The sequence below is a fragment of the Balaenoptera ricei genome, chromosome 8 (genome assembly GCF_028023285.1).
Source record: "Balaenoptera ricei isolate mBalRic1 chromosome 8, mBalRic1.hap2, whole genome shotgun sequence".
NCBI classification, from domain to species: Eukaryota; Metazoa; Chordata; class Mammalia; order Artiodactyla; family Balaenopteridae; genus Balaenoptera; species Balaenoptera ricei.
Window position 1 is genome coordinate 72,503,683 of NC_082646.1, and position 14,456 is coordinate 72,518,138.

Sequence of the window (14,456 nt, forward strand, 5' to 3'; positions counted from 1 at the left end):
ATGTTAAAGAGATTGTTCATGTAATTTTAAATGGATGATGATGGTATCAAGTTGTTTTGGTATTTAGATTTCATGGGATACATCTAAAAGAGTGATGTAATCATTTTATTTTAGTCAATATTTATAGTCTGCTGGAAATTACATCCTTTCCAACTTTGTTCTTTAAACTTATGATGCAAAATTTTACCTGTCAAATTAAAAATGTGCAAGGGGTCATATATTTAAAAAAATTCTTTTAGGGTTAAATGAGAAAAAAAAATTGACATAGGATACACAGGCACTCTAGTTCTATAATATGGCTGTTGTCTCTGCCTCTCGCTGAGGATTGCTTAGGCCTTAAGACCCTGTCTTCTAGGATGGGTTTTCTCGTTATGCTCCTGAAGTCTGTTGCCTTATGCACCTACTGAGAACCCGTCCCTCTGCCATGTGCTTCTCAGAACACCGTCTTCCCATACCCTTTGAATATTTCAGTCTTGAATAACATTTTTCTGCTACATCTTTTTTTTTTTTCCCCCAGTAATGAATTATGTCTGCAGTTTTCTTTCTCCTCTGTTAATCCCCCACTCCCTTCAGGGAGACTCAGCTGAATTTCTCACCTTTTGCCCTGCTTCTCACGTGGGTCTCTTTCCTTATCTAACTTACAGAATGAGCGCTATTTACTCATCTGAGCAGCATTCGCACTTTGACTCCTCTTTCCTTTCTGATACATTCTTTTGTTTTCTAAAAGTAATCTTTTAGATTTTAGGATTTCCCTTATTGGAAGAAATAAAATCAGTTAAGGTCTGGATCTGCCCTAAACCTTTAGTTCTAAGTGATCTTATCCATTTTTGCCTCTCTAAATTGGATACTCCCACCCAGGAGATATTTTCCCATCAGACCAGTAGCTAATCCAAGCCTGGATTCAGTTATTATTTTGTCTGTCTCCTCTTTATTATGTCTAGTCTTTCTGAGCCTTTCTCCAAGTCCTAATTCATGCATTTCTCCAAAACGTTCTCTTGGGACACAGGCGATACTATATCCTTATGTTAAAACCTTTTCGCTTGAAATTTATCTAGTAATCCTTTGAATATTTCATGCTGATCTCTGTAATTTTGTCCTGTATCTAGAACTCTATTAGCACAACAAACAACCGTAAAACAATTTTGAATATTATATCTCACAATGTTAAGGGTAGAGAATTTCAGCAGGGCTTGGCTGAGTAATTCTTCTGCTCCATGTGGCATCAGCAGAGGTCACTTGGAGGTATTCAGCTGGCAGATGGTTTAGAGAGTCTTAGAAAGCTTCATCACATGTACGGTGCTTTGGAGGGGATGGCTGGAAAGTTGGTCTCAGTTGAGAGTAATTGATCAGGGGTCCTACACATGGCACACGGCATCTCCAGCATGACAGTCTCAGAGTTATCAAACTTCTTATTTGGTAGCTTAGGACTCTGAAAAGAATGTTCCAAGAAGCCTGGGTGGCAACTTCAAGGTTTCTTATGACCTAGCCTTGGAAGTCCTGAAACGTTACTTCTACCGAGTGCTGGCTTCTGTTGGTCAAGGAAGTCACTGAGGCCAGCCCAGATTCAAAAGAGGGGGAATTAGAACCCACCTCTCTATGAGAGGAGTAGCGAAGAATCTGTGGCCATCTTTAATCGACCCATGTATATGTAATCCCTTTGCATGGCTGGGCTGCCCTAACTATATCTAACTATGGAGTCTCTATCTGAAGCTTTAGAAAGAGGCTTCACAGTATTTTCCTGCCTCCTTCTGAGGAACTTATTCCAGGCTGATGTTTGAGAGTTTACCCCTGCTGATAAATTTCACTGGGCTGCAGTCACTCTTTCTGATGGAGAAACAAAAATATATTCCCCTTTTCAAATTCTTTATTTAGAGTAGTTAGATTGTGTGCATCTCCTTAACCCTTATTTTTTTTTCTTTTTTTAAATCCCTTTCTCCTGTTCTTCAAGATCTTATTTTTTTTGTTTCATATCTGCCTGGTCTGTCATAAAAAAATTCTGTCATTCAGTTTCATCCGTCTATCTTCCTTTATTTTGTTTCCATTCTTTCACCACTCTTCTCATGATAGAGGGTGAAGCATAGTTTTGAAAATTCACCAATTCCTCCTCGATTACCTGAAAAAACTTGATTTTAGAGACTGTGTTCATTTGAAACTAATACCAAGATAGGATTTGATAAGAAACGTCTATGAAGGATAAAGGGAAGGAAGCAGGAGAAGGCAGTAGGAAAACCATGTTGCAGGGCTGACAACTGAGAAGGAAAAGGGGGGGGATGACTTGAGTAGGAAGAGATGGAATTTTCAAGCCAAAGTCACCTGTGAGAGGAGTCCCCTGCCTGCAGTCATGGACTCACAACAGTGCCCCTGCTGTGCTAAGTCACAGCTGGGAGTAGCTCAGGGGAAGTGTGGCCTCGGTAGGAACCTGGTGGTGGATCCAGGTGGGGCTTTCAGTCAGCTCTGCCCCCTGCAGCAGAAGCTCTGGCTGCCACAGGGTAGAACATTGTAGATGCTAATGGAAGCCAGGGTGGAGAACTGTGCTCCAGTGTGGTGAGAGCTGCTCATGAGGCTGGACTTCCTCCTTGTCTTGAGACTTCATCTCCACTAGTCCCTGGGAGGTCCTGCCGGCACTGAGGGACATGGATTCACTGACTTTGGCAAATAGGGAGTCAGATTCACAGGGGTTAATGTCTAACTCCACCATGTAATGTATGTGTAACCTTGGTCAGATTTCTGTGTCTCAGTTTTCTCAACTCGGAAGGAAATCTTGAACAAAACTTTTGAGAGCCCTTCTAGCTCTGACGCCTTCCAGCTCTGACGCATTGTGATACTTAGAGCCTTGATGATTTCCGTGGTGCCTTTGATCTCTTATATTTCCAAAGTTATCCTTGTGAAAAGGATGCTTACAACTTTTCATTGTCAGAGAGCTGACTCACTGAGACAAATCTGAAGTGTAATTATGGTATATGTGAGTATAGACGTTAACAAGAAATTATCCTCAGACATAAATGGTCTAATAGCAGCAAATGATTGCAAAAGACAGTGGGTTTGAATAGTTTAACATAATGCTAATTTACTTCAAGTGGAAACACTAATCAGGAACATTAGGTAATTATCATTTAGGTACAGGACCCAAGTATATGAAATCTGCATTTTCATGTTAGCACTGACATCACTTATATAACTGCTTACAGCAAAGATAGGGAATGATTCTAAGAAGTACATTCATTATACAGATTTGCAGTGACAAATCTTGGTTATTAATTTTACTTTTTGTTAAATATCTTACAAGTGGCATCTATCCAATCTTAGGAAATAATTTTTATATTTAATATAGTTGGATTAATTACACACAATCTTAGACTGCTATATGTAGAAGATTGGCATATTGCTATGTGTGAAGAATTCTGAGTTTGAATAAAGAAGAAAAATGGAAGAGCTATTTACCGTGAGCCTCAAACCCCTTTAATTTAAAACATTTTACAAATGGGGAAACTGAGGCCTAGGGAGTTTATCTCACTTGCCCAAGATCTCAAGATAAAAACTGCTAAGAATTTTATTTTGCTTCTGTGTGCCAGATACCTTTAGAAGTTCTTTATATATATTAGCAACTTTAAAAGATGGGTACAACAACCATAAGAGATAGACACTGTTATTTCTGCCATCTTACAGATGAAGAAACTGAGGTGCAGAAGGGCTGAGTTACTTGCTCTAGGGAGCTTAGAAGTGGCAGAGCCAGAATTTGAACCCAGGCAGTTTGGCTCTGGAGTCCATACTTTTAACCATATACATACTTCCTCATCAATATAGTGTGTTAAAAAAGGCAGGCTGGCACTGGAACTCAGATCTCCTAGTTTCCTTGTGTCTTTTCCATAACACCAGTATGAATTTGAAACAAATCCATTTTAATATTTTAAAATAAACACGGCAACTGAAATTGCACAAGTGGCTTCCCAGAGGTCCTACTTTCTCGCACGAGGCCCCCAAAGGCAAGTCTCTCCAGTCTCCATCTCCACACCTCCCAGGAGAAACTCAAGCAATGAACATTAATTAGCAGGTAGGAGTCATCTATAATTGATGAATCACAACCTTCAAAACAAATGGCTGATTATGAAGTGGTTTCAAGTTATGTGAAAAGCTTTTTCCCAGAAATAAGCTAAACTCTTCTAGGAATAATCTTCATATCCCATTTTTGATGAATTTTCCATTTGCTCTTCTTCCTGAGCCTCCCAGGGTCCTGTGCTTGGTCATTCCCGGCCCTCTCACCACCAGCCTTAGATCCTTCAGCCGTAATTAGTGGCATTCCTCACTGAGCTACCCACTCTTTGACAGGATTCTGGGTTGCTGTGTTGGCCTGGCTGTCCACCTAAGGCAAATGTCCTCTGAGCAGGAAGATACTGCAGAGTAGAATGTTTCTCTTGACTCATCTCCTGAACCCATCACCCAGCTAGACTTTGCCATTAGCTAACGGCCATCCAAAATGAGCAAATTCTTTGGTTATATCTGTAGCAACTCATTGGTTTTCAACTTGATGGTTTGTTTATTTCACCGATGGTTTCTGTTCTCATCAGGAGGCAGTAGAATAGCAAAAAGGTGCTTGCTGAGCCCATCAGTGATGAGAGCTGATTTTCTGATTGACTAGAGCAGGGTGCATTGGTTGTCCATGCCCCAGGGGTATGAAATTATCCCATATTTCTGAAATGTAGCTCAGACCTCATCCTGACTCATGTCTTTCCCTAAGTTACCCCATCATGGGGTAGTGGAGATGGGGCAGGGTTACAGACTTCAGGACACTCTTGAGTATTCCATTAAGGAAGATGAGCAGAAAGTAGATGAGTGAGTAACCATCAGACTTTGCTCTCTTTTCTTAGGCACTGGTGAGAAAAATCGATGCCTCGGACAATATCTACACCACAGAATCCACCACAGGGAACCTGTTCAGCCTGACCCAGGAGGGGGCTCCCTTGTGCCGCATCATAGCCAAGGTGAGCTTCATGGATGGGGGCCAAGGTGATGGGCCTGGGGAGAGTGTGAGGAAGCTAGTTTGGCGGGGACAGCTGGCTTAGGAAGCCTGTCCTGGCTCTAGCATTTGCTTGTTATGTGATCTTGGAAGAGTTACCTCCCCTCTCTGGGCCTTGGTGTCTCCATCTTTAATAGTGGCTAACTCCTCTGATTTCATTTCCCACTTGAGACAAGAAGATGGTGCCCCTGGAGCCTCTATCATCTTTCTTCACGTGGTGGCTGTTATAAATATCAACCCTCCTCCCTCATCTTCACATATCCCACCAAACCCAAACTAAACATATCTTCCAACTTAGGTTCTTGGCTGGATCTTAAAAACGCCTGCTGTCACTGCACTATGACATGAAGGAAAGACAAAATTGAGGGCAGTGGTTTTCATTAACAACATGGGAGTTGTAATTCATTAGCTTCATGGTCAGTTTGCCCCTGCACTCCTTCTAAGTGTTGGATCCAAACATTTAGAACAAATATAGGCAATTGGTAGCTCCCTAGGGGGCTTGCTAAGGCCTTCTGTTTTATTTTTGCCTCTTTTTTTTTTTTAAACTTGAGAAATGACATTACCATTGGGGATAGAATAATGATCTAACTGGAATCAAAGTTATATCCTTCAATAGACTTAAGATGCCAGTCACAAGAAGATGCTCCAGCTCTGTGGTTCCCAGTCCTAACTCTGCATCACAGTCCCTCAGGGAGTTTTTGGAAAACACAACATAAATGGTTTGCCGCCCTCCAAGATTTACCGAGGTCCTGGGGTAAGACCTGGGAATCCACATTTTAATAAGCTCTACAGGGGATTCTGAGGCATGGCCACTCTCAGAATCACTGATCTAAGCCTTTAAGGAAATCTGGAAGAGCAGGGTAAATGCTTGTCAACTCTGGTCACGGGAGAAGTAAATTGTATGCAACAGCAATAGCTAACGTTTGAGGGTGCTCCCCACTGTGCTTAATGCCTCACAAACGTTATTTCTTTTAAATCATAAAATCATCCTAACAAGCAGTTAGCATGTTTTTCCCATCTATAGTTGAGGAAGTGGTTTGAGAGGCTTACTCAAGGTCACACAACTGTTAAAGAGTGGAGTCAGAATTAGAACCCAAGTCTCTTTAATTCAGAGTTCATGATCCTAAAGCCCACAGTGGTGACTTCTGGTTCAATCCTTGACCCTTCAGCTTCTTGGGCCAAAGTGTGACTCAGAAGTTCTCAATCCTGTAGGCATATTAGCATCACTAGGGAGCTTTAAAAATCTCCACTAGTAAGTGGCCAAGGTGAATTTGAACCTGGCTGTTTGACAGCAAAGGCTATGCTCTTGTTTGCTGTCCTGATCTGCCTCTCAGCAGCCCGGCTCCCTCCTCTTCCTCCTGTCTGCCTTTTCCTCCCCATCCTCCCTCGCCCTCCTCCCCTCTCCACAACCTTTATTATCTACTGCATCCTTTCTATATGTCAAACACTGCACTAAGCTTTCCCTTCATCATCTCATCTGATCTTCCCGATAATCTAATGATGTGTTATAATAATTCCCATTTTTAAGATAAGGGAACAGAGGCTCAGAGAGAAGTTCATGCACATTAAATGCAGATGGGATTTTAACTAGATCTGTTGACTCCAGAATTTTAATCTCAACCTTCTTCTGTCTCCAGTCCTTGGGGGAGAGTAGACGGAGGGTTGATGCAGAGAGATGATTCCATGATGACTCCCATCTTCCCAGCCTGGAAGATGGCGAGACTAGGTCCTCCAGCAAAATCAATGTTTGGGTTTCCAGTCCTGACAGTGACAAAGGCGCTGGGAGTTCCTGGTATGCCCTGAACAGCATCCTCACCTCCGATGCTCAGGAAATATGCCCAATATGGTGACAGATGTGGGGCAGCTTCCCCCAGTGGCCTTCCTCACTCACCTCCTTGGAGCCTGGTGTGGTGTGTCCTTGGGTCCTTCATCCATCTGAGCTACCCCCATGAGATGATTTGGGCAACCTGTCTGAGGTCTATCCTCTCAACCCCTTGGGTTCCTCTGGCCGCCAGGAAATAAACCCAGTCCTCCCTATGACGGTGGTGGCAAATAATCCCATCCCTTCCTGAGTGCAGAGCACAGAAAACTCCCCTGTGCGTTGTTGAAATTACCCGCTCCTTGCCACTCCAGCTCCTCTATTATCCTCCCCCCACCACCAGCCTACACACCCTGCAAGTGGCCTCCTCCAGCTTTATGACAGCTTACCCTGAGCCTGTCTGAGTAATGCATACCATTATACAGCTGGGCTCTGAGCCCAGAGCTTTCTATAAAATTAAACAAGCTCCAGCCAAAAGTGTGATTCTGCAAGCTCAGGAGGCTCCTGGTCCCACTCTAAGCTGAGTGCTTCTTTTCGGTCCTCGATGGGGGCTTCACATTCCGTCTCACTTTCTATCTCCTCTCCCTCCCACATATTCCAGCCTTTGGGGCACCTTTCATGAGGGTATGAGACACCCTTCTAACCAGGATGCCTTCTGTGACCTGATCCCAACCTGGCTGTCCAGGTCCACCCTCACTGGGTGCTCGGCCCTTTCACAACATTAACTCACTGCTCCTTCAACAGCTGAGTCATGTAGCTGTCACAACCCCATTGTTTTTTTTTTGTTTGTTTGTTTTTATTTTTATTTTTTTTTTAATTTTTTTTAACATCTTTATTGAAGTATAATTGCTTCACAATGGTGTGTTAGTTTCTGCTTTAAAACAAAGTGAATCAGTTATACATATACATATGTTCCCATATCTCTTCCCTCTTGCATCTCCCTCCTTCCCACCCTCCCTATCCCACCCCTCTAGGTGGAACGACCCCATTGTTAACCAAAGATTGCCAGCAGCAGAGCCAGGATTTGAACCAGAATCCCCTCAGTCTGGGTTCAGGATTCCCCCCTTCTTCTCCTAGTAGCTAAAAATGCTAAGAAGACCATTTTTCACAGGCTTGGGAAAGGATGTAATGAGAATCCAGTGCAAATGGATGCAGAGGCTTAAATATAGTTATGCTAGACTTGGCGTCTCCTGAGCCAAAGGAAGGCTGCCACACTGATCCTGGCTCTCTGCCTCCCATTCTTTGGCATCGTTTCTTCATTGTCTGCTCCAGACGTAAATATCTATCTATCTATCATTGTACATATATAAATAAGATTTGTACTATATATGATTAAATACACACACATATAAACATGCATACATATATAAACATATAAATATTTACATCTGGCGGGAGGTCATTAATAGCCAACAAGGCTGGCCAGGGAGACTTTAGGACTCCTGTTCTTTCTTCTTACTTTAAAGAGTAATTTGATCTTATGTCAGTGACTCTCTGGGTAAGGTCTTTATGTGGAACCCTTATCGGATGTCCCAGGAACCGTGGGAAAGTAGGCAGGCAGGGATAAAGGACTGTGGAGAAAGAATTCAGAGGGGTAAGTGTCTTGTCCCCATACCAGAGCATATTTTTTATTGGAGTAATGATGTGCATTTAAAATCACATCATTTTAAGTGACCCTTTGACCCTTCTATAACTGTCCCCCTTCAGATTATGTCAGGAGTTCCTACTCTGTGCTCTTTTAACCCTGCAACCCCTCCCCATTTCAATGCACAGCTACCCAGATTTCTTCCTGCTTTTAACGTTGTCTGCCAGACAAGGAGCTCGGCATGGACGGGGACTGAGGCAGTGCCCAGCAGAGGGTCTGGCATATAATAAACCATTAATATTTTTGTGCTGCCTGAACAAATTTACTGGTCCTAAGATATGACCCTTTCCCACCAAATAAACTACCCTGAAAGGAAGGAGGAATATTATAACATGTCAGAAATTCTGAACTCCCCCAGAATTGGATACTTTCATCTTGGTCCCTGCAGTGATGGGTAGCCAAACTCTTAGACTGCACAGGGCCCGGGGCTTGTCATTGTGGGGTGCGGGGAATGGGAGATCTGGGGTGACATTTCAGCGAGGCTGTGCTGGGCCGTAGTGGTCATTGCTGCTTCTTCTGGTTGCTCATACATGATCCTTTCAGTCATTCACTGCTGCGTCCCTGGGGACACAGAACAGAGCCTGTTTTGTGCATAGTACATTTTTTGTTGAGAGAGTTCTGAAAAATCTGATTGGGGATGGTAATTTTGCTGAACCCACCTCCTTCTTCCTGTAACATCTTTCTCAGTTTGGGGAACCGAGGGCAGTGGGCATAGTTAGAGCCAGGAGTGGTGCGGTTAAAGGCAAGTGCCCCTCAGGACCAAGTTCAGACCACTTGCTCATGCATTCTTTCCTGCTGCCACTCCTAGGCACCCCTCCAGCCCTCAGGGAAGGGGAGAGGGAGGAAACAGGGCAAAGCCAGTTGTGGGATAGCCAGCTTCCCCTGCTTTGGACGTGGATGCCCACGGTGGGGTTGCCACCAGTTTGCTGGACGTGTGGTGAGTCGCCTTTGTGATCTGTTGGTCTCTCTCACTTTGCTCTGGGAGCCAAGGCGGCTTCAGTGATTTTTCTACAGAATAAAGATGTCCAGTTAGGCTGAGCGCCTCACTCCCAGACTCTTCTCAGAAATCCTCTCAGACTTCTCCTGGGAGGTCGCCACAAGGTCTCAGAAAGGAAAAGTGCAGGTTCACATTCAAGAGCTCGGCTGATCAATCCTAAAGGTTTTTTCTCTTTTCCTTTTACAAATTGGAGTGAAGGAGTGAAAACAAGACCAGTGTGGATTTGGGGTGATTATTTCACCCATCTGGACTTTAGTTTTTCCCATCCCCCAAATGGAAATGAATTATAGTACTGATGTAAATAAAGCTCCTTTTTGTGTGCCTGCCATGGTGGTGGGAGCATCTGAGAAGTAACAGGGGGTCACTGACATAGTGAGAACCAGCACGAGGCATCTAGGTTTCGGTTCCCTCCATCTGCCTCAGACTTGTTTCTAGAACCTGTTTCTGACAACTCCAGGCTTATTCCATGGCGGCTGCTGAGGGGGGTTGCCAGGAGTCTGGGAGCAGTGTTAACTGGGGTTGAGCCTGGCCCCAGCACATGTGCCTGCCCTGGCCCCTCACCTCCAGTTTAGATTACCAAGAATGACATTATTTCTGGAGCTGGCATTTCACTGTAACATGTGTGGGAGATTGGGAGTGTGTGTGTGTGTGTGTGTGTGTGTGTGTGTGTGTGTGTGTGTGTATAGAAACCAGAGGGGAGGAAACATTCTTTTTTACTACTACCTTCCTGGGTTCTCTGGCTGGAGCCCTGGAAATTGGGCTGACAAAAGCCAGATTAACAATAGAAAAAAAAAAAACAAGTTTATTAGCACTTGCACTGTACTTATGCATGGGAACGGTCAGAGGTGAGTAACTCAAAGGGTTGGTTAGAACTTGGGCTTAACGTAGCATCTTAGCAAAGGAACAGTACATTTTTAGAGAAGTGGTAAGACAGAGGAAGAGAACCTTGACTCTCTAGGGGTGGCAAATTGTGGGAAGACACATATATGGGAAACTAATAGTAGATAAAGACTGAAGTCTGCTATGTGGATTCCTCTGGTGCCGAATCCAGGCTGATAAGGGTCTAATATTGTCTCCAGCGATTAACTCTTGTTCTTCCTAGTAGAGAGGGGAAAGGGTATAATCTTTTTAAATTTATGTCCTGCTTTTAGTCAAATAGGGAGAGGACAGAGATCTTTTTTTGTATCTGCTTCTTCTTAATTGCCTTCAAATCAAAATAATCCTTACACTAAAGCAGCATATTTTGGGGTGGCTATTCTGCCACCCTACAGACCCCAAAACACACCTGCTGAGTGAGGGGTATCAGTAATTCTTGAGTCAGCCCCTGGAGAGCTCACACGGTGAGTTCACGTGACATTTTCCTTTTCTTGGCAGGAGGGTGGGGTTGTGGCGCTCTTCAAGGTCTGCCGGCAGGACAGTTTCCGGTGCTTGTACCCCCAGGCGCTCCGCACGCTGGCCTCCATCTGCTGCGTGGAGGAGGGGGTCCACCAGCTGGAGAAGGTAAGGGCGCAGCTGGCTGGCTGGGCGGGGCCTGAGGTCCCTGAGCGGGTGGGTGAATGGGGAGAGCGACCTCCTGGTGGACGTCTGGCAAGAGCAAGTCTCCCAAGTCCCTCCTGTTCCCAGGCATCATTCATGTGGGGCTGCTGGGATCTTGACTGTGGTTGATGAAGACATGAAGGGGGCCAAGACTGAGGAGCTCAGCGGGAAAGGCAGGGTCCAGAGGGACACTCAGCACTTCCTGGGTGGAGTGGCCAACAGAGCCTGGTTGGTGGGGCGGGGTGGGAGGTGGGGGGGAACACAGCAGGAGGCAGGCAAGTCAGGTGGGGAGGGGTGTCGAGGTTAAGGGCGGTTGGTCCTTCTCTCGTGGCAGGACCCAAGCAGAAGGAAGAGGATCCAGGTCCTCCGGGGACAGGATAGGCATGAGCAGGGTGGGCATGGGTGCCTGGGCAAGCAGGTGGGCTCCACCCAAAGACGGCTTGGGTAAGGGAAAGGGAAACTGGAGTCCAAGCGCATGATGGGTCAACACCACTGGGGGTGGCCACGATTGGAGAGAAGGTGGTGACTTGACAGTCCCAGGTGCCTAGCTCCAGGCCAACCTAGGGCAACGTGACCGATTCCAGCTACCACCTCCCAATTACCCCAGGTTGTAGGGCTGAGGCTGCTTCAACACTGGTGCCTGAGCGGGTCTGAGCCTGCAGATGGGTCCTCAGGGATGTTAGCAGGAGGGTTGGGAGGCTAGTGCTGACACTTGGGGATTTCTCAACCACATTTCAAGGAAAGATGCTGAATTTTTTTTATGGAAGAGAGATAGAAAGGCCTGGTATGACCCGGTGACAATTGTGGTGCCTGCAGGGTGAGGGATAGGTACCTTGAGTCTGTTCTCGTGACTGGTCTAAAAGGGGATGGGACAAGCAAACTGCTCCCCTTCCTGTGCACCCGTGTCCCACAGTCTGGCCCTGGCTGCCCAGAAAACGTCCACCCTACCCTCAGCTTCTTTACTTTGGTCTGGACTCCTAGACAGATGGTCGTTTTACATTCTACCTTGCCTCTTTCTAAATCTGCTCGGGTTATGGGACAGAGTCACAGGATCACAGGCTCTGAGGTGCTTTTAGCTGAGGATGGAGGGTGCATGGGAAATCTGCTCAGTTTACAGATGAGAAGGCTATGGCTCAGAATGGGGAAGTAATTTGTCTGAGGTCACACAGCAAAGTGGTGAAGGAGCTGGTGCCAGCCCTCTGGACAGAGTGCCCCCTTCCCATGGGGTCAGAAGCCTTTGTATGTGTGTGCTTGCTTAGGCGGTAAAATGGAGGAGAGAGGCAGTGGCGAGACAGACAGACTCCATGAAGTAAATGCATTGAGCATTTCCAGCTTCATGTGCTGAATAATCCTCTCTTCTCCCATAAAATCTTCTTCCTTAGACAGTGGGAAATGGCCATACGCGTTTGTTTCTCATCTTCTTTCATGCTGGTTGGCAGGAAGAAGGGGAGGAAAAGGCAGAAGGGACTAGAATCGCCAGTTCTCCAAAAGCTGTGCATTTCTTGGCTTTAGAGAGTTTGCAGAGCAGGAAAACCTCAATCCAGGGAAGGAAAACAGCAGGGCTTTTTTTGCTCAGAGTGAAAACCTGTGCAGCTGGGAAGGCTGTGGAGGCAATTTCTCCCGCGGGGCTCCAAAGCCAGAGGGCGCCAATGCATCTTTCCCAGGCCAGATGGGCCACCGGCCTGGGAGCCAGCCCCTACCCACTAAGCAAGAGGACGGGGGACACTCGACGCCTGAGGGCTTACTAAGTGCTCCATGCTGAGCTAGCCCCTTACACGCATTCCCTTCATTAACCCACCAGAACCTCGTGAGGTGAGCATTATTCATATCTCCACCTTGAAGACGAGGAATTGAGTCTCAGCCAGTGTAAGTGACTCACCTAAAATCACAGAATAAGTTTTGGAGCCAGGATTTGGACCCCGTCTGCTTGTCTAATGCCCAGTCGACCTCACTGACTCACTGGTTTAATGGATACTCTCAGACTGCCAAAAAATATCTCTGTAGCTAAACCTGGACCACCTTGCTGTTTCTGGCCAAAGTCCTAATTCTCCCACCCCCAACTCGTACAGGAGAAGGTCACCGTCTCTGGGCTTTCCCCTCCTCCAGGTCAGATTACTTTCCATACACAGATACTTCTGAAATAACTCTGTGCCCAGCAGTGAGCAGGAGGGAGTCTTGTCAAAAAGGAGCCCCTGTGTGGTCGGAAACAGCTACTACAGCTCTGCAGTCACAGAGATTGCCAAGTGTCTTCACAGGCAGCCTGATTCCATTTGATATCTGCCTTGAGTATACAAGCATCCCCATTATACAGACAAAGAAACCGAGGCCCAGAGATGTGAAGTGACGTCTGCACAGAATCACACAGCTCGTAATTCATTCATTCAGCAAACATTTATCGACTGTCTGCTCTTTGCCAGGCATTGTTTTATGTGCTGGAAGTACAGCAGTGAACAAAGCAGGCAAAACCCCTGGTCCTCTTAGAGCTTACGTTTTAGCTCAGGGGGTGGCAAGTTACAGCCTGTGGGCCGAAGTCATACTGCTGTCTTGTTTTTGGCACGTACAGCCCATGAATTAAGATTTTTATTTTCATTTTTAAATGGCTGTAAAAATATCAGAAGAAGAAGAACATTTTGTGTCACATGAAAATTATGTGAAATTCAAAGTTTTGATCCATAAAGTTTTAATGGATCACTGCCAGGCTCCTTTGTTTAGGTGTTCTCTCTGTCTGCTTTTTCTCTACAACAGCATAATTAGATAATTGCAAGAGACCATGAGGCCCACAAAGTCAAAAACATTTACTATCTGGTCCTCTACAGAAAATGTTTATCGACCCCTATTCTATCAGGTAATAAGGACATCATGACAGTGATTAAAAGGATAATAACATTTATCGAATACTTGCTTTGGACAAGCACTTTGCTAAACCCCACCTTTCATGGTGTCACTTAATCGTTAATCCATTGGTGCTGTTATCATCCATGTTGTTTGTAGAAGGAACGGAGACTCAGAGAAGTGAAGCAACTTGCTCAAGAGCACACAGCTAATAGATGGCCTGGCGATCATTTAATCCCAGCTCTGCTGAGCCAGAGTCAGCCTGGGCTATGAACCATTATGCCAACCCAGGACTCAACTCCAATACGTGAGGCTAAGGTCCATGCTCTTTTCCTCCACATCATGTTGCTTCCAAAGCTGTGAGGTGTTCTAGAGACACCCAGGAGGGCCTGGATCACCTGTCCCTCCCCCAGGTCCTGCCCACGTGGGCTCTGTGATCCAGCTGCTGAGCGCTGGCCTCAGATGCTCTGGTGAGGTCAGCCGTTGTCCATGTTTAGGATGGAAGGTGAAAAAATCCGGGGACAGGCTGATTTGCAGAAGCCACAGCACGACAGGCAAGGCAGAGGCGAGGTGGGGAGCAGGTGCCCTGGGGCTTTCACCTGCTGCACACTCA

The 14,456-nt window shown here is 45.7% G+C and overlaps 1 protein-coding gene across 2 annotated transcripts in view; it reads left to right on the top strand.

Moving 5' to 3' along the window:
* Positions 1 to 14,456, top strand: part of INSC (INSC spindle orientation adaptor protein) — a 120,878-nt gene that overhangs the window by 67,930 nt on the left and 38,492 nt on the right. For both annotated transcript variants that reach the window (XM_059929571.1, XM_059929572.1), the window contains exons 6-7: positions 4,866 to 4,979; positions 10,850 to 10,975. In XM_059929571.1, coding sequence (XP_059785554.1) covers positions 4,866 to 4,979; positions 10,850 to 10,975 — 240 coding nt within the window. The remainder of the gene's footprint in view (positions 1 to 4,865; positions 4,980 to 10,849; positions 10,976 to 14,456) is intronic.